The sequence below is a fragment of the Carassius carassius genome, chromosome 18, assembly GCF_963082965.1.
Source record: "Carassius carassius chromosome 18, fCarCar2.1, whole genome shotgun sequence".
NCBI lineage: Eukaryota > Metazoa > Chordata > Actinopteri > Cypriniformes > Cyprinidae > Carassius > Carassius carassius.
This window is the reverse complement of record NC_081772.1, coordinates 23,638,504-23,665,687: the sequence shown is the minus strand read 5'-3', so window position 1 is coordinate 23,665,687 and position 27,184 is coordinate 23,638,504. Positions and strand designations below refer to the sequence as shown.

General features: G+C 39.9%; 1 protein-coding gene and 1 non-coding gene across 2 annotated transcripts in view; both read left to right on the top strand.

Moving 5' to 3' along the window:
- LOC132092710 (ectonucleotide pyrophosphatase/phosphodiesterase family member 1-like) overlaps positions 1–27,184 on the top strand; it is an 80,596-nt gene that overhangs the window by 17,422 nt on the left and 35,990 nt on the right. Inside the window, exons 6-16 of the mRNA XM_059499064.1 lie at positions 1,339–1,436; positions 1,917–1,996; positions 2,189–2,308; positions 20,837–20,946; positions 21,268–21,333; positions 21,592–21,664; positions 21,961–22,069; positions 23,327–23,458; positions 24,254–24,285; positions 24,390–24,517; positions 26,671–26,740. Of these exons, the coding sequence (XP_059355047.1) occupies positions 1,339–1,436; positions 1,917–1,996; positions 2,189–2,308; positions 20,837–20,946; positions 21,268–21,333; positions 21,592–21,664; positions 21,961–22,069; positions 23,327–23,458; positions 24,254–24,285; positions 24,390–24,517; positions 26,671–26,740 (1,018 nt within the window). The remainder of the gene's footprint in view (positions 1–1,338; positions 1,437–1,916; positions 1,997–2,188; positions 2,309–20,836; positions 20,947–21,267; positions 21,334–21,591; positions 21,665–21,960; positions 22,070–23,326; positions 23,459–24,253; positions 24,286–24,389; positions 24,518–26,670; positions 26,741–27,184) is intronic.
- trnag-gcc (transfer RNA glycine (anticodon GCC)) lies at positions 19,492–19,562 on the top strand. Its single transcript has one exon. It is a non-coding gene; the product is annotated as a tRNA-Gly (tRNA).

Below are 27,184 nucleotides of genomic sequence, written 5' to 3'. Positions count from 1 at the left end.
CGTGCTTCGAACCCAGGCAAACCACGCACAGGTTGTGTGTATCCCCACCCGTTATGTATCTCGGGCAGGGAGGAACACACAGCCTATAACGCGATTTGGAATCGCCATCTGAGTGCTTAACTTTCGCCTTGCTTTTTGGCATGTCTAGGAGCTCTTTTAACTGGACAGACAACAGTAAATAAGACTCACAAGACGGACAAATGACATTCACACACAGAGCGCTTGCTGAAAGACGCGAAGCTGACGCCAGCTGCGTGGCACGTGCTTTTATAGCTTCCTGGTCGCTTACGTCACCACGTCGGTGACGTCACGCCCTTCCATTGGACTGATTACACACGATATTCAGAGTCGCGTACGCTGAACGCGTTCCCCAAAGCGCTTTCGACGCAGCTCGAGTTCCTGAAGAGGAACTATGAATTAACACATGTGGAATTATATACATAACAAAAAAGTGTGAAACAACTGAAAATATGTCATATTCTAGGTTCTTCAAAGTAGCCACCTTTTGCTTTGATTACTGCTTTGCACACTCTTGGCATTCTCTTGATGAGCTTCAAGAGGTAGTCACCTGAAATGGTCTTCCAACAGTCTTGAAGGAGTTCCCCGAGAGATGCTTAGCACTTGTTGGGCCTTTTGCCTTCTGTCTGCGGTCCAGCTCACCCCTAAACCATCTCGATTGGGTTCAGGTCCGGTGACTGTGGAGACCAGGTCATCTGGCGCAGCACCCCATCACTCTCCTTCTTGGTCAAATAGCCCTTGATGCCTTCAGTGTGACTCTACAATTTTCATAGTCATGAAAATAAAGAAAACTCTTTGAATGAGAAGGTGTGTCCAAACTTTTGGTCTGTACTGTATATTATTTGTAATGTTTTGAAATGCACTATGGGAGTTGTGTGTAAGCAGACAGGACTGTTACCATAACATAATGTTGTCATTGCAAGGACATCTACAGTAAGCTAAAGAGTCTATTAAATCACTCATGCAAAAACAGATAAAGGCTTAATGAAAAAATGAGAATAAATAGAAAATACATTTAATAATATTAAAAGTTAGACCATGCATGATGCTAGCTTGTTTCTTATTGAGAGTTTTTGCAGTAATTCAAGACCGAAAACATGTTCTTCCTCATTGGTCTGGTTGGAGTATTTGGTGTTTTGGGAGGGACAGGTTGTTTTGGGCTTTGGCTGGAGACATACATCAACATCTGCTGTTCTCTGGGTGAAACCCTGCTCAAGTTTCCTATTGCTATTTTTACCCATGGGTACTTCAACTGAAAAGGGAAGCTACTTTTTCCAAGTCATGACAAGCATTTCTAAAAACCGTCATCTTTTTCTGTAGGTTTTCTAAACCGCCGCTGCTTCTGGTGTCTCTGGATGGATTCAGGGCAGGATACATGAAAGCATACAGCAGCCTGCTTCCTGTCATCAGCAAACTCAGTATGTCACATTCACTCAGAGCCTGACCCTGGCCTGAGAATTAGATCTGTCATATCTGTTAGGTGTACGCTAAGAAAAAAAAAAATCAGCTGTTTTCGGAGAGAAAAGGTACATCTGTCTTTTATAAATCTGATAAAACTAAAGACTCTTCGGAGATATGAAGGCTGCAATAGTACTCTGTAGGTACTCAAGATTAATTTGAGATTGTCATAAACTGTGTGTTATGTTGCCTTTAAAATGTCTTAACATTTAGCACTGTGTTTAAATAACGAATCAAATGTCAGCTAAAAAAAATTATTTATTTTCAAAGTTTAATGGTTGGTTGGTCTTATTTTGAATCATTTTAAATAATCTTAAAGCACATTTGGAAGGTTTCTGAAGCTCACTAATGGGTCCTGGCCCCCTGGTTGTGAACCACTTGTTTAAACTAATGTAAAAACAGGTTAAGATTCGCTGGTTAATCTCATCTTGTCTCTTCAGGGAAATGTGGGACCTCTACGCCGTATATGCGACCTGCTTATCCCACCAAGACCTTCCCAAATCATTACACCATAGTGACAGTGAGTGTCAGGTAGAAATTAAGCCACAATTGCTCTTCAGTAGTTCTGCCACCAATTTTTTTTGCAGTTCCTATGAAAAAATGGCTAACTTAGTCAATTACTCTTAGTTCCAGTGGTTGCTGTTCAGACATTACAAGTTATTTTGCTTTGCTCCTGTTTTCTAACGAGTGAAATAATGTTTTTCGTTTGCAGGGTCTATATCCGGAATCCCATGGAATTGTGGACAATAAGATGTATGATGTCACTCGCAATGCCTCTTTCAGTTTGAAAGCTGATGAGAGATTTAACCCTGCATGGTACCAGGGTGAACCTGTGAGTATATGCACACACATGAAGCTCAAAATCAATGTGCACAGTTTAAAGACATCTTCAGTAATTATAGATTTGATATCTTTGGTTATATTTTTAAAAAAGGAATTTTCTTGTGAAATCTTTAAATTCAGTTTACATCCCCTCAGTTATTTATTAATTTATTTATTTTTTGAAGGCTCTGTATAAGTAATTCAACTGAGTTGCTAGCATTTAGTGTTTAAATATTAAGATAATTAACCAAAATGAATTATCATATTCTTATGCAAATGTAGTTTATTACCATTAATATTTTACTACTTTACATGACATAAAAAAGTCACAACAAGATAAAAATGCTGCTTTTCAGGATCCCAACACTCTTGTTTGGTTTTCATTCGAATGTTAGTTTCCGGATCCCATCACTTGTGTAACACTTTCTGTTTTTGGTTCTGTGTTGTGTCTTGTGGGTTTTGTTTCTGCATAATGTCAGGATCCTGACATTTGCGTTTATAATTCTGGTGTGGGATCCTGGATGTATGCTCCAGAAACAAAACCCACATGACCTCAGTTCTGTTGGCCATGTGCTCATCTGACTGTGTTCTCTCGTTTTCCCTGTCACTTGTTCATTTGTCAGATGTGATATATATATAAAAACCAGATTCCAAAAATGTTGGGACACTGTACAAATTGTGAATAAAAACCGAATGCAATGATGTGAAGGTTTCAAATTTCAACATTTTATTCAGAATACAACATAAGTGACATATCAAATGTTTAAAATGAGAAAATGTATAATTTTAAGGGGAAAAATAAGTTGATTTTAAATTTCATGGCATCAACACATCTCAAAAAAGTTGGGACAATGCCATGTTTACCACTGTGTGGCACCCCCTCTTCTTTTTATAACAGTCTGCAAACGTCTGGGGACTGAGGAGACAAGTTGCTCAAGATTAGGAATAGGAATGTTGTCCCATTCTTGTCTAAGAAGACAAGACTTCATGGCTTCTAGTTGCTCAACTGTCTTAGGTCTTCAAATATTTTCTATGGGTGAAAGATCTGGACTGCAGGCTGGCCATTTCAGTACCCGGATCCTTATTCTACGCAGGCATGATGTTGTAATTGTTGCAGTATGTGGTCTGGCATTATCATGTTGGAAAATGCAAGGTCTTCCCTGAAAGAGACAATGTCTGGATGGGAGCAGATGTTGTCAGAATTGATTGTGCCTTTCCAGATGTGTAAGCTGCCCATGCCACACGCATGCAACCCCATACCATCAGAGATGCAGGCTTCTGAACTGAGCGCTGATAACAACTTGGGTTGTCCTTGTCCTCTTTAGTCCAGATGACATGGTGTCCCGGTTTTCCAAAAAGAAATTCAAGAACTTTCGTCGGACCACAGAACAGTTTTCCACTTTGCCACAGTCCATTTTAAATGAGCCTTGCCCTAGAGAAAATGGCTGCACTTCTGGATCATGTTTAGATATGGCTTAAATTTTTAACCTATAGAGTTTAAGCCGGCAACTGCAAATGGCACGGTGGATTGTGTTCACCGACAATGTTTTCTGGAAGTATTCCTGAGCCCATGTTGTGATTTCCATTACAGTAGCATTCCTATATCTGATGCAGTGCCAAATGCAGAGTGAGTGAAACAAGGTTTATTGAGTGAAACAAGGTTTATTGAAAACACAAGTTCACAGCACAGGGGTGGACAATCTTAGGACAGCTCCAACCAGCAGGGAGAGATGAGTGCCCTGAGAGGTAGACAGTCTGGGATAAGTCGTTGGTCAAATCTGGGTGGAAGGATGGGGAGAAATCCAGAGTGGAGAACTGCAGAACATGCAATTCGAGTTTAGGGGCTCAAAGCAGGCAGTATTAGGGATAAGCTTCTCAGCACCTGGCTTGATTGGCAGGCAGCATGGGGGACCAACAGGCAGGGAGTTTCAGGCTGGTAGAGCAGGATTGGAGGGAACACACAGCACAAACAAATACACAAGGCACCACACAACCATAGGCGGAAATCGCGGGGGCGTCCGGACCCTCCCTATCTGAGGGTTGTCCCCCCCTAAAATATAATTGAAATATGCGTATTGTAAATAATATAATGATATATAGTTAAACTAATTGTGTAAGTAGTAAAACAATACAAATGCAAACTGAGCAACAACAAAAAAAAGTTTTAAACATCTCGAGTTCCCCCTGCTTTGCCTCACAGTGCTTTGGTCCACTGCCTGCTCCCCTTTTACCTCACCACCACTGACACACACACAGTCCGGTGCGAGAAAACAACGTGTTTCAGTTGTTGTGGAACACCATAAATCTAGCTTAATTTATTCAATTTAAACATCGGATGACGTGATTATTTTCTCTTTAATATAGATGATGCCAAAAAATATTATTGTGTACCAATTTTCTTTTGTCACCGATGTAGTCTGCGTTGTTAGCAATTATAACAGGCATTTTATACAGGCGTTTACCTAGCTTGTTTAATAACGTCTTACACACACCCATAGTTTACGCATATACAAGTCTTGTCCGTTAGATTAGACTAGTGTGGGTGCGCATTTAGATTTTCCCGCGTTCACTATGATTTAGTTGGTTTCAGTGGCGGCTTGTCAGGTGAGGCAGGGGAGGCACAGTTCCCCCAAATTTTGAGGTGAAAATTAGGAAGATTTCATGTTAATAAAATTCACTATTCATTTCAGTTCATGTCTCAGAATGTATATATTTTTTTGTAATATCACAGTTGTAATACCATTACATGAAAGCTCCGCTTTTCTATCGCGAATGTGCTGAATCTTCTGATGTAATTACAACCGCTAAGTGAAATAGAAGGGGAGGGGGAGGCCAAGGGAACCAATCAGCATCGAGTGTTCACTTTCAGAGCTGAGGAGTGCCGAGAAAAGTAACATCATAGAGGAGGCTAGCCTCCCTTCTGGAATATCAACCAACCATCATAGAGACATAAATAAGATGCTATTACGGTAGTTTGAACCTGTTTTTATAAAGTCTATGGTTTGAACGTATCCCGGAGCGGCTGGCCTGATAATTTACCAAGTATTTATAATGAGTAGCGATATTGTATATATTTTCTTTACGGTTTCTGACTAAAAGCTGCCAAAAAGCCATTTTAAAGTGGTTAAGCAAATAATAATAATAATAATAATAACAACAACTGGCAGGGATCCCCAGACCAATACAATTAGTTTGCCTCCTCTATTTTAAAATTCACGAGCCGCCACTGGTCGGTTTATTTCATTTAATATAGTTAATCTGATATAACATCATACTAAGAGTGCAGATGTTCTCCAGATATTAGCATAAATAAAAATTGAATAAAAAAGAAGTTAATATTAAGTGCATTTGAGGCACCATATTGCCTGTTTTAGCTCTATTTCACCAACGAAAAAAGTTTAAAACTAAGCTACAGCAGTAACAGCACTAATTGCGTCTTTGAGAAACACACTGAGGAGGTGTTTCCTAACTGAATTAATCCACTTTTTGAACAAATCGGTCATCTCTGTTCAGTTTAAATAGTGTCTGTGCATTCATTTGCAATCAAGTCAACGATATCGCTGTAGATGAAGTGACCACAACTAAGCAAGCCAGAGGCGACAGCAGCAAGGAACCAAAACTCCATCGGTGACAGAATGGAGAAAAAAACCTTGGGATAAACCAGGCTCAGTTGGGGGGCCAGTTCTCCTCTGACCAGATGAAACCAGCAGTTCAATTCCAGGCTGCAGCAAAGTCAGATTGTGCAGAAGAATCATCTGTTTCCTGTGGTCTTGTCGTAGTGGTCGTCTGAGACAAGGTCTTTACAGGGGATCTGTATCTGGGGCTCTAGATGTCCTGGTCTCCGCTGTCTTTGGGGAAGTTGTGGCCTAATGGTTAGAGAGTCGGACTCCCAATCAAAAGGTTGTGAGTTCGAGTCCTGGGCCGGCAGGATTTGTGGGTGGGGGGAGTGCATGTACAGTTCTCTCTCCACCTTCAATACCACGACTGAGGTGCCCTTGAGCAAGGCATCGAACCCCCAACTGCTCCCCGGGCGCCGCAGCATAAATGGCTGCCCACTGCTCCATTTTTTTTTTAGGGAAGTCGTGGCCTAATGGTTAGAGAGTCGGACTCCCAATCAAAAGGTTGTGAGTTCGAGTCCCGGGCCGGCAGGAACTGTGGGTGGGGGGAGTGCATGTACAGCTCTCTCTCCACCTTCAATACCACGACTTAGGTGCCCTTGAGCAAGGCATCGAACCCCCAACTGCTCCCCGGGCGCCGCAGCATAAATGGCTGCCCACTGCTCTGGGTGTGTGTTCACAGTGTGTGTGTGTGTTCACTGCTCTGTGTGTGTGCATTTCGGATGGGTTAAATGCAGAGCACAAATTCTGAGTATGGGTCACCATACTTGGCTGAATGTCACTTCACTTCACTTTCACTTTCAGGGATGTAGAGGTCCTTTCTAGGTGCCGATCCACCATCTAGTCTGGATATGTACTGGATCCGGGTGACTGCAGTGACCCTCTGATCTGGATACGGACTGGATCTGGTGGCTACGGTGACCTCGGAATAAGAGAAAAACAGACTAATATTAGCAAGTACATCAGGTGTATGGGAAGTGTTCACGGTTCTGGTTTACCGAATTAATGCAGCCTAGAATTCCTTTAACGGATTTGGATATTAGAAGCATATTAGTATGTTATGTGTAAACCAGGTTAAAGAGATCTGTCTTTAATCTAGATTTAAACTTCAAGAGTGTGTCTGCCTCCAGAACAATATTAGGTAGGTTATGCCAGAGTTTAGGCGCCAAATAGGAAAAGGATCTGCCGCCCGCAGTTGATTTTGATATTCTAGGTATAATCAAATTGCCTGAGTTTTGAGAATGCAGCGGACGTGGGGGATTATAATGTAACAGGAGCTCATTCAAATAGCGAGGTGCTAAACCATTCAGGGCTTTATAGGTAATAAGCAATATTTTAAAATCTATACAATGTTTGATAGGGAGCCAGTGCAGTGTTGACAGGACCGGGCTAATATTGTCATACTTCGTGGTTCTAGTAAGAACTCTTGTTGCTGCATTTTTGACTAGCTGTAGTTTGTTTACTAAGCGTGCAGAACAACCACCCAATAAAGCATTACAATAATCTAACCTTGAGGACATAAATGCATGGATTAACATTTCTAAATTTGACATTGAGAGCATAGGCCGTTATTTAGATATATTTTTCAGATGAAAAATGCAGTTTTACAAATGCTAAAAACGTGGGTTTCTAAGGAAAGATTGCTATCAAATAGCACACCTAGATTCCTAACTGATGACGAAGAATTGACAGAGCAGCCACCATGTCTTAGAAAGTGTTCTATGTTAATACATGCAGAGTTTTTAGGTCCTATAATTAACACCTCTGTTTTTTTCAGAATTTAGCTGTAAGAAATTACTCGTCATGCAGTTTTTTATATCGACTGTGCATTCCATTAGTTTTTCAAATTGGTGTGTTTCACCGGGCTGCGAAGAAATATATAGCTGGGTATCATTAGCATAGCAGTGAAAGCTAACACCATGTTTCCTGATGATATCTACCAAGGGTAACATATAAAGCGTGAAGAGTAGCTGCCCTAGTACTGAGCCTTGAGGTACTCCATACTGCACTTATGATCGATATGATACCTCTTCATTCACTGCTACGAATTGATGGCAGTCATACACTCACCTAAAGGATTATTAGGAACACCTGTTCAATTTGTCATTAATGCAATTATCTAATCAACCAATCACATGGCAGTTGCTTCAATGCATTTAGGGGTGTGGTCCTGGTCAAGACAATCTCCTGAACTCCAAACTGAATGTCAGAATGGGAAAGAAAGGTGATTTAAGCAATTTTGAGTGTGGCATGGTTGTTGGTGCCAGACGGGCTGGTCTGAGTATTTCACAATCTGCTCAGTTACTGGGATTTTCACGCACAACCATTTCTAGGGTTTACTACAAAGAATGGTGTGAAAAGGGAAAAACATCCAGTATGTGGCAGTCCTGTGGGCAAAAATGCCTTGTTGATGCTAGAGGTCAGAGGAGAATGGGTCGACTGATTCAAGCTGACAGAAGAGCAACTTTGACTGAAATAACCACTCGTTACAACCAAGGTATGCAGCAAAGCATTTGTGAAGCCACAACATGCACAACCTTGAGGCGGATGGGCTACAACAGCAGAAGACCCCACCGGGTACCACTCATCTCTACTACAAATAGGAAAAAGAGGCTACAATTTGCACGAGCTCACCAAAATTGGACAGTTGAAGACTGGAATAAAGGTTGCCTGGTCTGATGGGTCTCGATTTCTGTTGAGACATTCAGATGGTAGTGTCAGAATTTGGCGTAAACAGAATGAGAACATGGATCCATCATGCCTTGTTATCACTGTGCAGGCTGGTGGTGGTGGTGTAATTGTGTGGGGGATGTTTTCTTGGCACACTTTAGGCCCCTTAGTGCCAATTGGGCATCGTTTAAATGCCACGGCCTACCTGAGCATTGTTTCTGACCATGTACCCATCCTCTGATGGCTACTTCCAGCAGGATAATGCACCATGTCACGAAGCTCGAAACATTTCAAATTAGTTTCTTGAACATGACAATGAGTTCACTGTATTAAAATGCCCCCAACAGTCAACAGATCTCAACCCAATAGAGCATCTTTGGGATGTGGTGGAACGGGAGCTTCGTGCCCTAGATGTGCATCCCATAAATCTCCATCAACTGCAAGAAGATATCCTATCAATATGGGCCAACATTTCTAAAAAATGCTTTCAGCACCTTGTTGAATCAATGCCACGTAGAATTAAGGCAGTTCTGAAGGTGAAATGGGGTCAAACACAGTATTAGTATGGTGTTCCTAATAATCCTTTAGGTGAGTGTATAAGTACAATTTAAACTAAAAAATATCTAAAGTGAAATCTAAACGGTTCAAGAGAAAAAAAACAAGACTGATGAATAACTAAAGATAATATTACAATACAACTATAAATAAGACTACTAAGTAGCTAAACCAAAAATAATAAAAAACAGAAAAATCAAGAGCAAAAACTACAATAAGGATACACAGTAACAGGGCAAGACTGAACTATAGAGCAGCAAATACGTTACTGTCTCTATGGCACAAGACGAACCAACAACCACACAAAGAAAAACACTACAATATAAAGGGAGGGAAGTACACGAGGATCAGGTGAGCACAATTACAGAGACGAGGAGAAGACAATGCCTAAACGAGAGTTCCTGACCAAGAGAAACAAGGAGGTGGGACCACAAGAACACATTGCAGGCATAAACATAGACAAAGCAATGTGACACAAGACAAACAAAGAAACATTAAACAAAGACAACACAGATAGGGCTGCCAGGGCAGAACCTTGAAAGTATGGTTTTCCGGCCTTGACCCTTACGCACAGAGATTGTTCCAGATTCTCTGAATCTTTGGATGATATTATGCACTGTAGATGACTATAACTTCAAACGCTTTGCAATTTTTCTCTGAGAAACTCCTTTCTGATATTGCTCCACTATTTTTCACCGCAGCATTGGGGGAATTGGTGATCCTCTGCCCATCTTGACTTCTGAGAGACACTGCCACTCTGAGAAGCTTTTTTTATACCCAATCATGTTGCCAATTGACCTAATAAGTTGCAAATTGATCCTCCAGCTGTTCCTTAAATGTACATTTAACTTTTCCGGCCTCTTATTGCTACCTGTGCCAACCTTTTTGTAATGTGTAGCTCTCATGAAATGCAAAATGAGCCAATATTTGGCATGACATTTCAAAATGTCTCACTTTCAACATTTGATATGTTATCTATTTTCTATTGTGAATAAAATATAAGTTCATGAGATTTGTAAATTATTCCACTCATTTTTTTACCTTTGCTTCTCACAATTTGTACAGTGTCCCAACTTTTGGAATTGGGTTTATATATATATATATATATATATATATACATATACAGTGGGTACGGAAAGTATTCAGACTCCCTTAAATGTTTCACTCTTTGTTATATTGCAACCATTTGCTAAAATCATTTAAGATCATTTTTTCCTCAATTATGTACACACAGCACCCTATATTGACAGAAAAACACATAATTGTTGACATTTTTGCACATTTATTAAAGAAAAACTGAAATATCACATGGTCCTAAGTATTCAGACCCTTTGCTCAGTATTTAGTAGAAGCACCCTTTTGATCTAATACAGCCATGAGTCTTTTTGGGAAAGATGCAATAAGTTTTCCACACCTGCATTTGGGGATCCTCTGCCATTCCTCCTTGCAGATCCTCTCCAGTTCTGTCAGGTTGGATGGTAAACGTTGGTGGACAGCCATTTTCATGTCTCTCCAGAGATGCTCAATTGGGTTTAAGTCAGGGCTCTGGCTGGGCCATTCAAGAACAGTTACAGAGTTGTTATGAAGCCACTCCTTTGTTATTTTAGCTGTGTGCTTAGGGTCATTGTCTTGTTGGAAGGTGAACCTTCGGCCCAGTCTGAGATCCTGAGCACTCTGGAGAAGGTTTCCAACCAATCGCCCTGTCCTTGCAGCTGAGAAACACCCCCACAGCTGCTACCACTACCATGCTTCACTGTTGGGACTGTATTGGACAGGTGATGAGCAGTGCCTGGTTTTCTCCACACATACCACTTAGAATTAAGGCCAAAAAGTTATATCTTGGTCTCATCAGACCAGAGTCCTTCAAGTGTTTTTTAGTAAACTAAAAATGTGTCTTTCATGTGTCTTGCACTGAGGAGAGGCTTCCGTCAGGCCACTTTGCCATAAAGCCACCGAATGCTGGAGGGCTGCAGTGATGGTTTACTTTCTACAACTTTCTCCCATTTCTCGACTGCATCTCTGGAGCTCAGCCACAGTGATCTTTGGGTTCTTCTTTACCTCTCTCACCAAGGCTCTTCTCCCTGGATAGCTTAGTTTGGCAGGACGGCCAGCTCTAGGAAGGGTTCTGGTCATCCAAAACGTCTTCCATTTAAGGATTATGGAGGCCACTGTGCTCTTAGGAACCTTAAGTGCAGCAGATTTTTTTTGTAACCTTGGCCAGATCTGTGCCTTGCCACAATTCTGTCTCTGAGCCCTTCAGGCAGTTCCTTTGACCTCATGATTCTGATTTGCTCTAACATGCACTGTGAGCTGTAAGGTCTTATATAGACAGGTGTGTTGCTTTCCTAATAAAGTCTAATCAGTATAATCAAACACAGCTGGACTCAAATGAAGGTGTAGAACCATCTCAAGGATTATCAGAAGAAATGGACAGCACCTGAGTTAAATATATGAGTGTCACAGCAAAGGCTCTGAATACTTAGGACTATGTGATATTTCAGTTTTTCTTTTTTAATAAATCTGCAAAAAATGTCAACAATTCTGTGTTTTTCTGTCAATATGGTGTGCTGTGTCTACATTAATGAGGAAAAAATGAACTTAAATGATTTAAGCATATGGCTGCAATATAACAAAGAGTGAAAAATTTAAAGGGGTCTGAATACTTTCCGTACCCACTGTATATACATATATATACAGTGCAAGTCTGCATGTATATGTATGCAGTAAAGGTATGGTGCACTGTAGGGATAAAAAGCTCAGATATTGGTCCATATGAACTGTGATTGTGATTGAAACAGGATTGCCAGTTCCTCAACCCAGGGCTATAATTGTTATATATTATATACAATAAAATAAAATAAGCATTAACTGAAATAAAATATAGAAAGACTGAAATGTATTTTTATTTAACTTGCCAACGCAACAGTTCTCGAAGTACTAAAATAAATACATTTAATAAAGAAAAACTTTGATTAAAACTAAAATCTAAGTAACTATAGTATAATAATGTAACAAAATTACATTTGTTACATTTGTATTTTTTATCGCTGTCACTTTTTTTATACTGAGTTCAAGTTCAAGTCTGCTTTATTGTCAATTTCCACATGTACATACACAGAGAATCGAATTGCGTTACTCTCAGACCCGGTACATACAGATAAAATTAACATTAAAGCCTAAAAATCTAGATCAAATACAAAATGTAGATACAACTATACAATAAGGAAATGTATACAAAAAAAGGGCATATAATAAAATTTAAAATAAAGTTAAATAAAGCAGCGCAAGGCAAATGACAGATATAGTGCAAATCAATGAAGTGAACAACAGTGCAGATAAAATATTTTTAGTGCAAAAAAAAATCCCTTATTAAGTCTGATTAAAGTGACAAGTGACAAAGGGCTCAAGAGCAGTTATTTTATTTAACTGACTGATGAGGTAGTGGAATGACGTCAGTTCCATGCTGAATGAGGTAGTGAGCAGACAAATGCTGCACAAAGTGACTAGTGCATGCCATCATATAATTAGTGTGTGTGTGTGGGGGGTGGGGGGGGGGCAAGTTCGGGAGGGAGTTCAGCTTCCTGACAGCCTGATGGATGAAGCTGTCCTTCAGTCTGCTGGTCCTGGCCTGGAGACTCTGCAGTTTCCTCCCTGATGGCAGCAGACTGAAGAAGCTGTGTGATGGGTGAGTTGGATCACCTGTGATGCAGAGGGCTTTGCGGGTGAGACGGGTTCCATAAATGTCCTGGAGGGAGGGGAGAGAGACACCAATGACCTTCTCAACTGCTCTCACTATGCGTTGCAGAGTCTTTCGGTAGGACGCGTTGCAGGCGCCATACCACAAAGTGATGCAGCTCGTCAGGATGCTCTCGATGGTGCCTCTGTAGAAGGTGTACATGATGGGGGCAGTTTGCAGAGGACGTAGAGACGCTGTTGTGATTTCTTGGCCAGGAACCCAGGAACTTGGTGCTGCTCACTCTCTCCACAGTCACACCGTTGATGGTCAGAGGAACGTGCTGAGTGTGTGCTCTCCTGAAGTCTACAACAATCTCCTTTGTCTTCTCCACGTTCAGAGAGAGATTGTTGTCACTGCACCACTTGGCCAGGCGGCTCACCTCACTCCTGTAGTTTGTCTCATTTTTGTTGCTAATGAGACCCCCCACAGTCGTGTCATCTGCAAACTTAATAAAGAGGTTGGAGTTGTGTGAAGGTGTGCAGTCATGGGTCAGCAGAGTGAAGAGGAGGGGGCTCAGCACACATCCTTGGGGGGCCCCAGTGTTCAGTGTGATGATGCTGTATGTGTTGCTGCCGACCCGTACTGCCTGAGGTCTTCCAGTCAGAAAGTCCAACAACCAGTTGCACAGCGAAGTGTTGAGCCCCAGCTGAATCAGTTTGTAAATGAGCTGTTGAGGGATGATTGTGTTGAATTCTGAACTGAAGTCTATGAACAGCATTCTGACATATGAGTCCTTTTTGTCCAGATGTGTGAGTGCTGAGTGGAGGGTAGTGGCGATGGCATCATCGGTCGACTGGTTGGACCGATATGCAAACTGGAATGGGTCCAGGGAGGGGGGGAGGGCAGACTTGATGTGGTGCATGACTAGCCATTCAAAGCACTTCATGAGGATGGGGGTAAGTGCAACAAGACGGTAGTCATTGAAGCAGGATGGAGATAGCTTCTTCGGAACTAGAATGTTGGTTGTAGTTTTGAAGCATGTGGGAACAACAGCCTGACTCAGTGAGATGTTGAAAATGTCTGAGAAGACATCAGTGAGTTCTGCTGCACAGTCTTTCAGTACACGCCCAGGGATGTTGTCAGGATCCAGAGCTTTGCGTGCATTGATCCTGCTGAAGGATCTCCTCATGCTGTCTGAGGTCAGTGTCATCACCTGGTCGCCGGGAGGAGGTGGAGTCTTCTGTGCAGTGGTGCTGTTTTGTTGCTCAAAGCAAGCGAAGAAGGTGTTCAGCTCGTTCAGTAGAGAGATGTTGCTGTCACAGGTCCATGGTGGGGGCTTGTAGTTCGTATTGGCCTGTATCCCCTGCCACAGGTTCCTAGTGTCTCTGCTGTCGCTGAATTGATGAGCTATCCTCCTGGAGTGCTTGGGCTGAACACATGGCTACAAAGATCTTGTAATATAAAAGGAGTGAATTTCATTGACAACGTCAATCTTTTCAGGGGCCATAGACAGTTGTTTAAACTGGATGGCCTCCACCCAAATAAACTTGGTGCTAGAGTGTTTAAGGACAATATCTACTTTTCCCTCCGTCATCCTTCAGCAGAGTGTGTCAATCCATTCAGCACACACACACCGGGTCTGAGTCATCATGTGGTTGACATATCCCACAAGGACACTGATAACACCACACAGCCAAAACAAGCACTGCTCATGGACACTATCCCGACTGAGCCCTGCCCACAGACCTCCTCACAGACTGACTGTGATGTATCAAAACAGCTACAAGATTCAGCACCCAGGGATTACTTTCTGGAAAACAGCCAGGGAAACCAGGACAACATATCACAGCCACCGGAAACACCAGAGACACAGCCCATCTCACCAGACACATTATCACTTTCTCCAGCATCTCCACTTCTGTGCTTCTCACAGAAAATGGAGGAATTGGTGTATGCTGGGACTAAACTCTCTCACTCATTTGCTGCAAGCCCGCAGATATCACAAAAAAAGACGACAGGCCCCAAAACCACCAAAGCCTGTGGTCCCTGCTCCTGCGAGAGCTCTTCGACCACTGCCACAACACCAGGGCCCAAACCCTCTATCTGCTGAAGGTGAACCAAAAACAACTGATAGCAGCTCTCAGTGATATGTGTCGGGTCCCCGCTATAATAACAGCAACATTCACAAATGCCTACTGAACAAGCGGGAACCCAGTGTGCCTGTAGCTTTCTCTATTTCAGTTTTATCACGTGATAGAAAGTCTAAGGCCATCTCAAGCAGAAGGGCAAACTCCTCTAATCTGCGGCCTATTATGCATCAAACTAAAATTGATGTAAAGACACAAAGCACAGCCATCAAGTTAGCATCTTTAAACATTCGCTCACTAAAAAATAAATCATTTCTAATCAATGACTTTATAACCACAAACAATCTGGATTTTATGTTTCTAAACGAAACATGGCTTGAAGACAACTGCAATGCAACAGTCCTTAATGAAGCAGCCCCTCCTAACTTCACTTACATGAGTGTCTGCAGGACTGTTAGGAGAGGTGGGGGTGTAGCTGCTATATTTAAAGATGTCTATCAATGCAAGCAAGTGTCATTTGGTCAGTACTTGTCTTTTGAATATCTAGGGATTGTGCTGAAAGGTGCTCCACGCATTCTGTTTTTTATTATTTACAGGCCTCCAAAATAATCTCCAGCCTTTGTTGAAGAGGTCACAGAAATGGTATCAATGATTTCCTCAGAGTTTGACTGTTTTGCTATTGCAGGGGACTTTAATATTCACATAGATAATTCAGAAAACAAAACTACAAAAGAAATGATAACGGTTCTAAACACTTTTGACTTGACTCAGCATGTGCATGGACCCACACACAAAGGTGGACACACTCTAGACTTAATCATCAGTAGGGGTCTAAACATTTCATCCATTGTTATTAAGGACACAACACTATCTGATCACTTCTGTATTTTCTTTGATATTTTGATGTCTGCTACAACTGAATCTAGATCGGTCTCTGTCAGAAGGAGATGCATAAACGAGAACACAAGTGTACTATTTATGGAGGCTATATCTTTAACACCAAGCATTTCTGCAGACTCTGTTGATACTCTCCTTGATTCATTCAACTCAAAAGTTAAGAATGTTATTGATGATATTGCTCCAATAATAATCAGTAAGAAAACAAACAGACAGAAATCAGTTTGGAGAAGATCAACAGCAGTTCAGACTATGAAAAGACAATGCAGAAAAGCAGAGCGGATGTGGCGGAAGACAAAACTAGAAATTCACTATAGCATCGACAAAGACAGCCTTCATGCTTTTAATGTGAAAACTAGCCACAGCTAGACAGAATTTCTTCTCAAACCTTATAAACAGTAACTTAAATAACACTCATACTCTTTTTGCCACTGTTGAGAGACTGACAAACCCCCAAGTCAGATTCCCAGTGAAATGCTATCAGACAGCAAATGCAATGAGTTTGCATCCTTCTTTTCTGAGAAGATCATCAATATCAGGAAGGCGATTAGCACATCCTCAAGTAATGCAGAGGTCAGACAGATTAAGCCACAATATCAAAAAGATACTATGTCGATTTTAGAAGCAATTGATAGCAAAATTCTGGAAGACATAGTGCAGCACCTAAAATCTTCAACCTGCTATCTTGACACACTTCCAACATTTTTTTTTTCAAAAATGTGCTTAACTGCTTAGAAAGCAGATCTTTTAGAAGTGGTGAACGCCTCACTTCTTTCTGGGACATTTCCAAACTCCTTAAAAAATGCAGTTGTTAAGCCCCTCCTGAAAAAGAGCAATCTTGATAACACCATTTTGAGCAATTTTAGACCAATATCTGATCTTCCTTTTATAGGTAAAATTATAGAAAAGGTCGTTTTTAATCAGCTGAACAAATACTTAAACTCAAATGGATACCTGGACAATTTTCAATCTGGTTTTCGACTGCATCACAGCACAAAGACAGCACTCATTAAGATAATAAATGATATTCGCTTAAATTGTGACTCTGGCAAAATATCGGTGCTGGTATTGCTAGATCTCAGTGCTGCGTTTGACACTGTCGATCATAACATACTACTAGAGAGACTGGAAAACTGGGTTGGGCTTTCTGGGATGGTACTCAAATGGTTCAGGTCATACTTAGAAGGGAGAGGTTATTATGTGAGTCTAGGAGAGCATAAGTCTAAGTGGACGTCCATGACATGCGGAGTCCCACAAGGGTCAATTCTTGCACCGCTCTTGTTTAGCCTGTATATGCTTCCCCTAAGTCAAATAATGAGAAAGAACCAAATTGCCTATCACAGCTATGCTGATGATACCCAGATTTACCTAGCCTTATCTCCAAATGACTACAGCCCAATTGACTCCCTCTGCCAATGCATTGATGAAATTAATAGTTGGATGTGCCAGAACTTTCTTCAGTTAAACAAGGAAAAAACTGAAGTCATTGCATTTGGAAACAAAGATGAAATGTTCAAGGTGAATGCATACCTTAACTCTAGGGGTCAAACAACTAAAAATCAAGTCAGGAATCTTGGTGTGATTCTGGAGACAGACCTGAGTTTCAATAGTCATGTCAAAGCAGTAACTAAATCAGCATACTATCATTTAAAAAACATTGCAAGAATTAGATATTTTGTTTCCAGCCAAGACTTGGAGAAACTTGTTCATGCCTTCATCACCAGCAGGGTGGACTATTGTAATGGGCTCCTCACCGGCCTTCCCAAAAAGACCATTAGACAGCTGCAGCTCATCCAGAACGCTGCTGCCAGGATTCTGACTAGAACCAGAAAATCTGAGCATATCACACCAGTCCTCAGGTCCTTACACTGGCTTCCAGTTACATTTAGGATTGATTTTAAAGTACTTTTACTCGTATATAAGTCACTAAATGACCTAGGACCGAAATATATTGCAGATATGCTCACTGAATATAAACCTAACAGAGCACTCAGATCATTAGGATCGAGTCAGTTAGAAATACCAAGGGTTCACACAAAACAAGGAGAGTCCTCCTTTACTTACTATGCCGCCCGCAGTTGGAATCAGCTTCCAGAAGAGATCAGATGTGCTAAAACACTAGTCACATTTAAATCTAGACTTAAAACTCATCTGTTTAGCTGTGCATTTATTGAATGAGCACTGTGCAATGTCCGAACTGATTGCAATATATATTTTCACTGTTTTTTTTTATTTTATTTTATGTAAAATCATTTTCTAACTGTTTTAAATTCATTTTAAATAAGTACAGTTTTAATAATTTTAAAAGTTTTAAAATTGCTTGTTTTATTCGTTCTTATTTTTCTTCATTACTATTTTACTTTCTTTTATGTAAAGCACTTTGAATTACCATTGTGTACGAAATGTGCTATAAATAAACTTGCCTTGCCTTGCCTTGCCTTCAGGAGTCTGTAGACCTCGCCTCTCATCCATGACTTCTGGTTGGCCCGGACAGTGATGGTTTTTGTGACCGTTACATTCTCAATACACTTGTTGATGTAGACAGTGACAGTCTCTGAGTACTCCTGGAGGTCAGTGGTGTTATTGCATGTGGCAGCCTGCTTAAACATGTCCCAGTCAGTTGTGTTGAAGCAGTCTTGAAGAACCTCTGATGATCCTTCTGGCCACACTTTAATCTGTTTGTAAACTGGTTTGGCGACTTTAATGAGTGGTCTGTATGCAGGCATTAGCATGACAGTGATATGGTCTGAGGCTCCGAGGTGGGGGAGGGCTTTGTAAGCTTCTCTTTGTGTGGTGTAAACATAGTCCAAAATGTTATTACCTCGTGTTGGAAAGTTAATGTGTTGGTGTATTTTTGGAAACACACTCTTTAGGTCAGCATGGTTGAAATCCCCAGCTATGATGAGAAAAGCATCGGGGTGTGCTGTCTGCTGCTCACTGATGTGCTGGTACAGTTCATTTAGTGCGTCGTTCCTGTTGCTGATGATGTTGAACGGGGGAATATACACCGAAATGAGCAATATAGCAGTATATTCCCTCTGCAGATAGAACGGCCGGCACTTAATAATCATAAACTCCACCAGGGGTGAGCAGTGTTTGCTGATCACAACAGTATCGCGGCACCACGCGTCATTGATGTAAACACAAAGCCCGCCGCCGCGGGTTTTTCCTAGAATTGACAAATCTGGTGCAGTCCAGGTGGCTGAGATGCACTGTAGTTCTTAATGGAGCTGGTGGCCACAGAAGTAATGCTTCTCACTTTTGATATTGACCTCCCCCACTCCCCTTTGCTCAGAGATACTTTTGTCCATATCAGTTTATCAAATACCTATGGTATTTGATCAGTTTGACTGTCAGATGTTCAAACTTAGCATCTCCATGCAAAAGTGGAGCATTGGTGGTTCAGTGGTAGAATTCTCGCCTGCCACGTTGGAGACCCGGGTCGGATTCCTGGCCAATGCAGCACCTTCACTCTTTTTGTCATGTTTCTGGTTTTTCAGATACAGGAGGCTGAGATGCACTGTAGTTCTTAATGGAGCTGGTGGCCACAGAAGTTAATGCCTCTCACTCTTTAAATATTGACCTCTTCGCGCAGAGATACTTTTGTCCATATCAGTTCATCACATACCTATGGTACTTGATCAGTTTGTCTGTCAGATATTCAACCTTAGCATCTCCATGCAATAGTGGAGCATTGGTGGTTCAGTGGTAGAATTCTCGCCTGCCACGCGGGAGACCCGGGTCCGATTCCCGGCCAATGCAGCATCTTCTCTCTTTTTGTCATATTTCTGGTTCTTCAGATACAGGAGGCTGAGATGCACTGTAGTTCTTAATGGAGCTGGAGGCCACAGAAGTTAACGCCTCTCACTCTTCTGGTTGGCCCGGACAGTGATGGTTTTTGTGACCGTTACATTCTCAATACACTTGTTGATGTAGACAGTGACAGTCTCTGAGTACTCCTGGAGGTCAGTGGTGTTATTGCATGTGGCAGCCTGCTTAAACATGTCCCAGTCAGTTGTGTTGAAGCAGTCTTGAAGAACCTCTGATGATCCTTCTGGCCACACTTTAATCTGTTTGTAAACTGGTTTGGCGACTTTAATGAGTGGTCTGTATGCAGGCATTAGCATGACAGTGATATGGTCTGAGGCTCCGAGGTGGGGGAGGGCTTTGTAAGCTTCTCTTTGTGTGGTGTAAACATAGTCCAAAATGTTATTACCTCGTGTTGGAAAGTTAATGTGTTGGTGTATTTTTGGAAACACACTCTTTAGGTCATCATGGTTGAAATCCCCAGCTATGATGAGAAAAGCATCGGGGTGTGCTGTCTGCTGCTCACTGATGTGCTGGTACAGTTCATTTAGTGCGTCGTTCCTGTTGCTGATGATGTTGAACGGGGGAATATACACCGAAATGAGCAATATAGCAGTATATTCCCTCTGCAGATAGAACGGCCGGCACTTAATAATCATAAACTCCACCAGGGGTGAGCAGTGATCACAACAGTATCGCGGCACCACGCGTCATTGATGTAAACACAAAGCCCGCCGTTTATTGTCCAATGAGCGTACGTTAGCGTGTACGATGGTGGGGATAGATGGCTTGTGTGGGTTAGCCGTTAGCCTAGCCCGGATACCTCCGCGTTTACCCCTCTTCTGCTTCCTCTCACACCGCTTGTGGCGCCTCAGCTGTGGGCGAGATGCAGTAGTGGGGGTCGGTGATGGTGAAGGCCTCCTTAGCAGACCGAGATCCTGCAGCTGTTCTGCGTGCGCAGAGTTTAACTGTAAAAATGCAGTTATGCCGACATTGAGCAGAAACTCGCGACTGTATTTGCGCTTACAGACAGGTAAAAACAACTGCGACTCAGAAGACAAAAAACACGAAAACATCGTTCTGTCGAGACAGAGAGAAGCCGCTGTGTGTGGACGCGCCGCCATCTTGAAAGAGGCTTTCTCTCTCATCTCGTTTTGCTTACAATTGTTTTTTCCAGTATGTTTTATCTTTTGTCATTGTCATCCAGTTTTTCCTGTGATTGTTTTAAGGTTTGGCTCACAGCCATGAGAAACAAACTAAAAACAGCTACTTTCTTCTGGCCTGGATCTGAAGTGAAAGTCAATGGAAAATACCCAGATTTTTGGGTGAAATATGACAGGTATATATTTACAATAACCCTTATTTTAACCTTATTATCAACTGGATTTTAGGGTTGATTTGTGAGTTGTTAGGACTGGCTATAATTTACATCTAAAACTAGCAGTTATGAGCAACACTTCATATTACAATAAATTCAGAATTAATAGTTTGAAGCAGTTTACACAGATAATAACTCTGAATATGGGCTTCTGCTGAACTCAATAGAAGATTTCAGATTTTAAATGGGCCAACAAATTAGTTTAAAAGTACGATATAATTTAAATAGTAGGTTTGAAGAATATTACCTCATTTAGAATTTATATTCTTTTACTTTCTTTAGGAAAATTCCCTTTGAGAAGAGGGTGGCAAAAATCTTTGAATGGCTGCATTTACCTGAAGGAGAAAGGTAACACATTCTTCAATTTATAGTTATTTTTAAAAATAACTGATTTGGTTTGGTTCTGCCTAAACTGTTAAAACGGCAATTGTTACTGTAAAGAACCATTTCTACCTTATTTAACTCATAAAATGTGTAAATTTATGTATTTAGGTTGATTCACTGATGTTAAATACTATTATTGACTTGAATTAATTGTTCATTTACATGCTATTTTTTGCTATTTACTATTGTTTTCCAGTTTACAACGTATATACTCTGTTTTAGGCCAGACTTTTACACCTTATACTTTGAAGAGCCCGATGCCGCGGGTCATCAATATGGACCAATCAGTGGCCAGGTAACCTGAAGACAAACCACGTGGAAATGAATTGACAAACTTCAATTTCTGTTTAGTTTTGGGCGTAAATGTCTGATTTAGGATATGAAGCATTAACTGAATGATTTCTTGATGAAGTGAATGGAATACAAGAAAAATTTGCAATGATTGACATATCAGTGCACAGCTGCAAAGAAGAAACATAACAGCCAGCTTTTTTTTTGGACTTAGTGCTGTTAAATACTGTTCATAATCAATATGATTTAGATTCTGCTGGTGAAATGCATTACAAATTATAATGATTTTTTGTGTTGCAGGTCATTGAGGCTTTACTGAATGTCGACAGACTTATTGGGTTGCTGATGGAGGGTCTCAAGCAAAGACAGCTGCACAGATGTGTTAACCTGGTTCTGGTCTCTGATCACGGTGAGCACTGTGTGTCTTTTACACACATATAAATAGATGCAAAAAGACATGTTGGCAAAATCATAAGCACTTTTTATCATATGCAATGCCTCAAAGCAGCTTTATAGAAAATAATGAATGTAAGGTTTATAATATCTTTATATCTTCATGCCTTAAAGTCTCATTTAGCAACTATATAGCCCTTTGTTAGTATACTTTACATGCTGTATGTGGATAAAATTATACAATATATCCAATTTTATATTAAGAGATGAGTGATAACATAGTTAAATTTAGGAATGAAATATAAAAGATCACATATCCCATTGTGTATGTGAGTGTAGTTAATGTATGCAGATAAAGTCGATATAATCTACTGTACAGTATATCCAATTTTATATAGAGTTACAATGGGGTCAGAAGCCTCGCTTAGAAAAATGTGATGATAGTATTATTTTTTTCTTTTGGCCAGTTCTAAGGGTTGTTATATTTAACTAAAACTAAAATAAATATTTTTTTACTTGAAATAAAATATTAACTTAAAAACCAAACTTATTTTATTTCAGCTAGTTGCCAAAACAACATTTTGACAGCTAAATGTTGATAAAAACAGTAACATTAAAATAAAAAAACAAAAATATCAAATATAAAGACTAATTGAAAGTATTAATAAAAACAGTATCTCAGAGATACTAAAATAGTACTGCTTCCCATCTATCTGGGAAGTATCACAGAAGTTCTTCAGCAGTGACATCTGCTTGAAGCGTGTCTTCATTTGTGATTAGGGCAAATTAAAGATGTGTGGGATTGCACGTGTGTCTCCTGCCCTTGGAGTATGCCATGAGGCTTGCTAGCATGCTAATTTTGACTCTTAGGCTTTTAATTGTCTGTTCCGCTCTGCCCTTGTGGTTGGAGTGAATGTGAATGCATATTGAGCTGGTATGTTTTTATGCGCTGAACTTCTGTTTCATCACTGATGTTTAATTAGTACTCGCTCAAGAAAATAATGAAAGATGTGGAGGTTTGGCTTTAAGCCTTAATGTCAGTGAATTATATGTTTTTTTTTTCTTTGATGCTTCATTCTTTATTTTTTTTATAATGCGCAGGGAAAATACTGGACTTAATGTTTTAATTTAGTAGTTTACCCAAAAATGTACTCGCATCATTTACTTTTAAAGATATAAAATAAAGGTATTTTTACATGCACAACTAAATGAGCAATGGAAAAAAGTTCATTTTTGAATGTTTCTGTCCTGATTTGTGTCTCGAAACATATAGGGATGGAAGAAGCGTCATGTAAGAAAGCTGTGTACATCTCTGATTATCTGGATAACATCGATGACATCACTGTCATCCAGGGTCCTGCAGCGAGAGTCCGTCCCAGACGTTTGCCTGATGAATTCTTCTCCTGTAAGAATTCATTTGTTGCTCGAGTGTTTTTGTATTCGAGTGCTTCTTCAACTATGGACACTTTCATGTTGCAGAGGTTGATTATTATTTATTAAAAATTAGCAGATTTGTGGTATAAAGGTCACATGACTTTTAAAATAGCCTACCAATTATTTTTGTTGGTTTTCATATGGCATGTTTAGATTTCATTTTTTCATACCCTGGTCTTAGACCCAAAATTTCACAAAAAAGAAAATCCATCCATTAAATATCTGTATAAATGTTAAGAGTACTAGTTGTACCATAACAAACTTGAGATGAAATACTGCAGATGTAAAATTTTTACAAGAATGCATTAAATTGATTAAAAATAACAGTAAAAACTAAAACTTACTTTAAATAAATTCTTCTTCAAATGCTGTTCTTATTAGGCAGCACAATTGTTTTCAACTAATAATAATAAAACATATTTCACGAGCTGGATATTAAAATGATTTCTTAAGGAGTCACTCAAGACTGGAGTGATGATGCTGAACATTCAGCTTTACCATCACAGGAAAAAAATCTAATTTTAATATATATTAAAATAGAACAAAAATGATAATAATATTTAACATGATTTTTTTGTGTAATAAATGCAGTCTTGGTGAGCATTAAAAAACATTCAAAAATATTTCTGTCCCAAAACTGTTGAGGCTGGATAAACTGGGCCTAAAGTGACTGAAGTTGAAGAAATTCTCATTAAAATAAGTGTTTTGTTAATAAAATGTAAGTCAAACTATGCAACTCTTTTCTTTTCCTGTTTTCATCTGGCAGTTGATTATGAAGGACTGATAAAGAATCTTTCGGTATGATCCTGTCTCAACATCCCCACACCTCACTTATAGACCATATCTTCCTCTTTATCATATTGAATCCTTTATTCTGTCCCTCTCTCTTTCTGTGTCTGAAGTGCAGAGAACCTGATCAGCCGATGAGGCCGTATCTGAAGGAGCATCTGCCCAAACGGCTTCACTTTGCCAATAACATCCGTATAGAGAGAGCACATCTCTACATGCAGCTCGGCTGGCAAGCAGCACTGTGAGTTTGAGTTTTGAGAAACCACATCTGATGCACGTCATGTAAAAAAAAAAAAAAAAGTTGAATTTAAAAATTAATTTAAATTTCATATAAAATGTCAATACATTTGGATTACACAGTTTTAACATAAACGAATTATATATAATGTGATTCATATTCGTCATTTTAACATATCAATGAAATAAACAAAAAATAATTTGTGTATGACTGACAAATATGCATCACATTAAATTTTGTTTATGTTTAAACTGTGCAAATCCAAATAAATAGATGAAATAGATACAACTGTATATGCAATTCAAATGTGTAAATTGTAAAATATGTTTTGAGTGTAATGAGTTTTATATATATATATATACAACCCGAATTCCGGAAAAGTTGGGACGTTTTTTAAATTTTAATAAAATGAAAACTAAAAGACTTTCAAATCACATGAGCCAATATTTTATTCACAATAGAACATAGATAACATAGCAAATGTTTAAACTGAGAAAGTTTACAATTTTATGCACAAAATGAGCTCATTTCAATTTTGATTTCTGCTACAGGTCTCAAAATAGTTGGGACGGGGCATGTTTACCATGGTGTAGCATCTCCTTTTCTTTTCAAAACAGTTTGAAGATGTCTGGGCATTGAGGCTATGAGTTGCTGGAGTTTTGCTGTTGGAATTTGGTCCCATTCTTGCCTTATATAGATTTCCAGCTGCTGAAGAGTTCGTGGTCGTCTTTGACGAATTTTTCGTTTAATGATGCGCCAAATGTTCTCTATAGGTGAAAGATCTGGACTGCAGGCAGGCCAGGTTAGCACCCGGACTCTTCTACGACGAAGCCATGCTGTTGTTATAGCTGCAGTATGTGGTTTTGCATTGAAATAAACAAGGCCTTCCCTGAAATAGACGTTGTTTGGAGGGAAGCATATGTTGCTCTTAAACCTTTATATACCTTTCAGCATTCACAGAGCCTTCCAAAACATGCAAGCTGCCCATACCGTATGCACTTATGCACCCCCATACCATCAGAGATGCTGGCTTTTGAACTGAACGCTGATAACATGCTGGAAGGTCTCCCTCCTCTTTAGCCCGGAGGACACGGCGTCCGTGATTTCCAACAAGAATGTCAAATTTGGACTCGTCTGACCATAAAACACTATTCCACTTTGAAATAGTCCATTTTAAATGAGCCTTGGCCCACAGGACACGACGGCGCTTCTGGACCATGTTCACATATGGCTTCCTTTTTGCATGATAGAGCTTTAGTTGGCATCTGCTGATGGCACGGCGGATTGTGTTTACCGACAGTGGTTTCTGAAAGTATTCCTGGGCCCATTTAGTAATGTCATTGACACAATCATGCCGGTGAGTGATGCAGTGTCGTCTGAGAGCCGGAAGACCACGGGCATCCAATAAAGGTCTCCGGCCTTGTCCCTTACGCACAGAGATTTCTCCAGTTTCTCTGAATCTTTTGATGATGTTATGCACTGTAGATGATGAGATTTGCAAAGCCTTTGCACTTTGACGTTGAGGAACATTGTTTTTAAAGTTTTCCACAATTTTTTTACGCAGTCTTTCACAGATTGGAGAGCCTATGCCCATCTTTACTTCTGAGAGACTCTGCTTCTCTAAGACAAAGCTTTTATAGCTTATCATGTTACAGACCTGATATCAATTAACTTAATTAATCACTAGATGTTCTCCCAGCTGAATCTTTTCAAAACTGCTTGCTTTTTTAGCCATTTGTTGCCCCCGTGCCAACTTTTTTGAGACCTGTAGCAGGCATTAAATTTTAAATGAGCTAATTAAGTGGATAAAAGTGTAAAATTTCTCAGTTTAAACATTTGCTACGTTATCTATGTTCTATTGTGAATAAAATATTGGCTCATGTGATTTGAAATTCCTTTAGTTTTCATTTTATTAAAATTTATAAAACGTCCCAACTTTTCCGGAATTCGGGTTGTATATATATATATATATATATATATATATATATATATATATACCCTTAAGGCATTAATGACTTAATGAAATTAGTTTAACCTCTGTATGTTTTTATCTCTATGATTTAAGGCATTTGAAGATTTTATTATTATTATTTATTTTTTAAATCAGCACTCAAACTGGCATTTTCACAGTATTTTTCTCCCACTTTGACCGACAGCAAATCGAGTGAAGTTAAATACTGCAGTGGGGGCTTCCATGGTTCAGATAACGTCTTCATGAACATGCAGGTTGGAAAGCACCCTCATCTCAATACTGATGTTTTAGAATACCAAAGTCTAATATGACAAAGAGATTGTCTTCACCCAGTGTTTCACAATGTGCGGTTCAAATGCCTTCCTAACACATAATGATTTCAAATATACTTTAAAGTAACACTTTTAATTTTGCATTATTACAAAGTGCCCTTTTTAAGTGTATTTAAGTGTGTTAAGAAACAAACGTTAATCACAAAATTGTACTATAATTTTTTTTCCCCAAGGCTAGCATTTTTTTATCTTCAAATGATTTCAATGAAAGCATAAAGCACCAGGAGCATGACGAGGCGCTGAGGGTGTATTTCACGCTGGGCATTCAGTGTTTTTGTCTTGGTGCCAAAAGTTTAAGAAAGTTCAACTTTGGGTAAAACACAAGCGTTTATCACTGTCACTTTTTATTAATTTATTTAATTATTT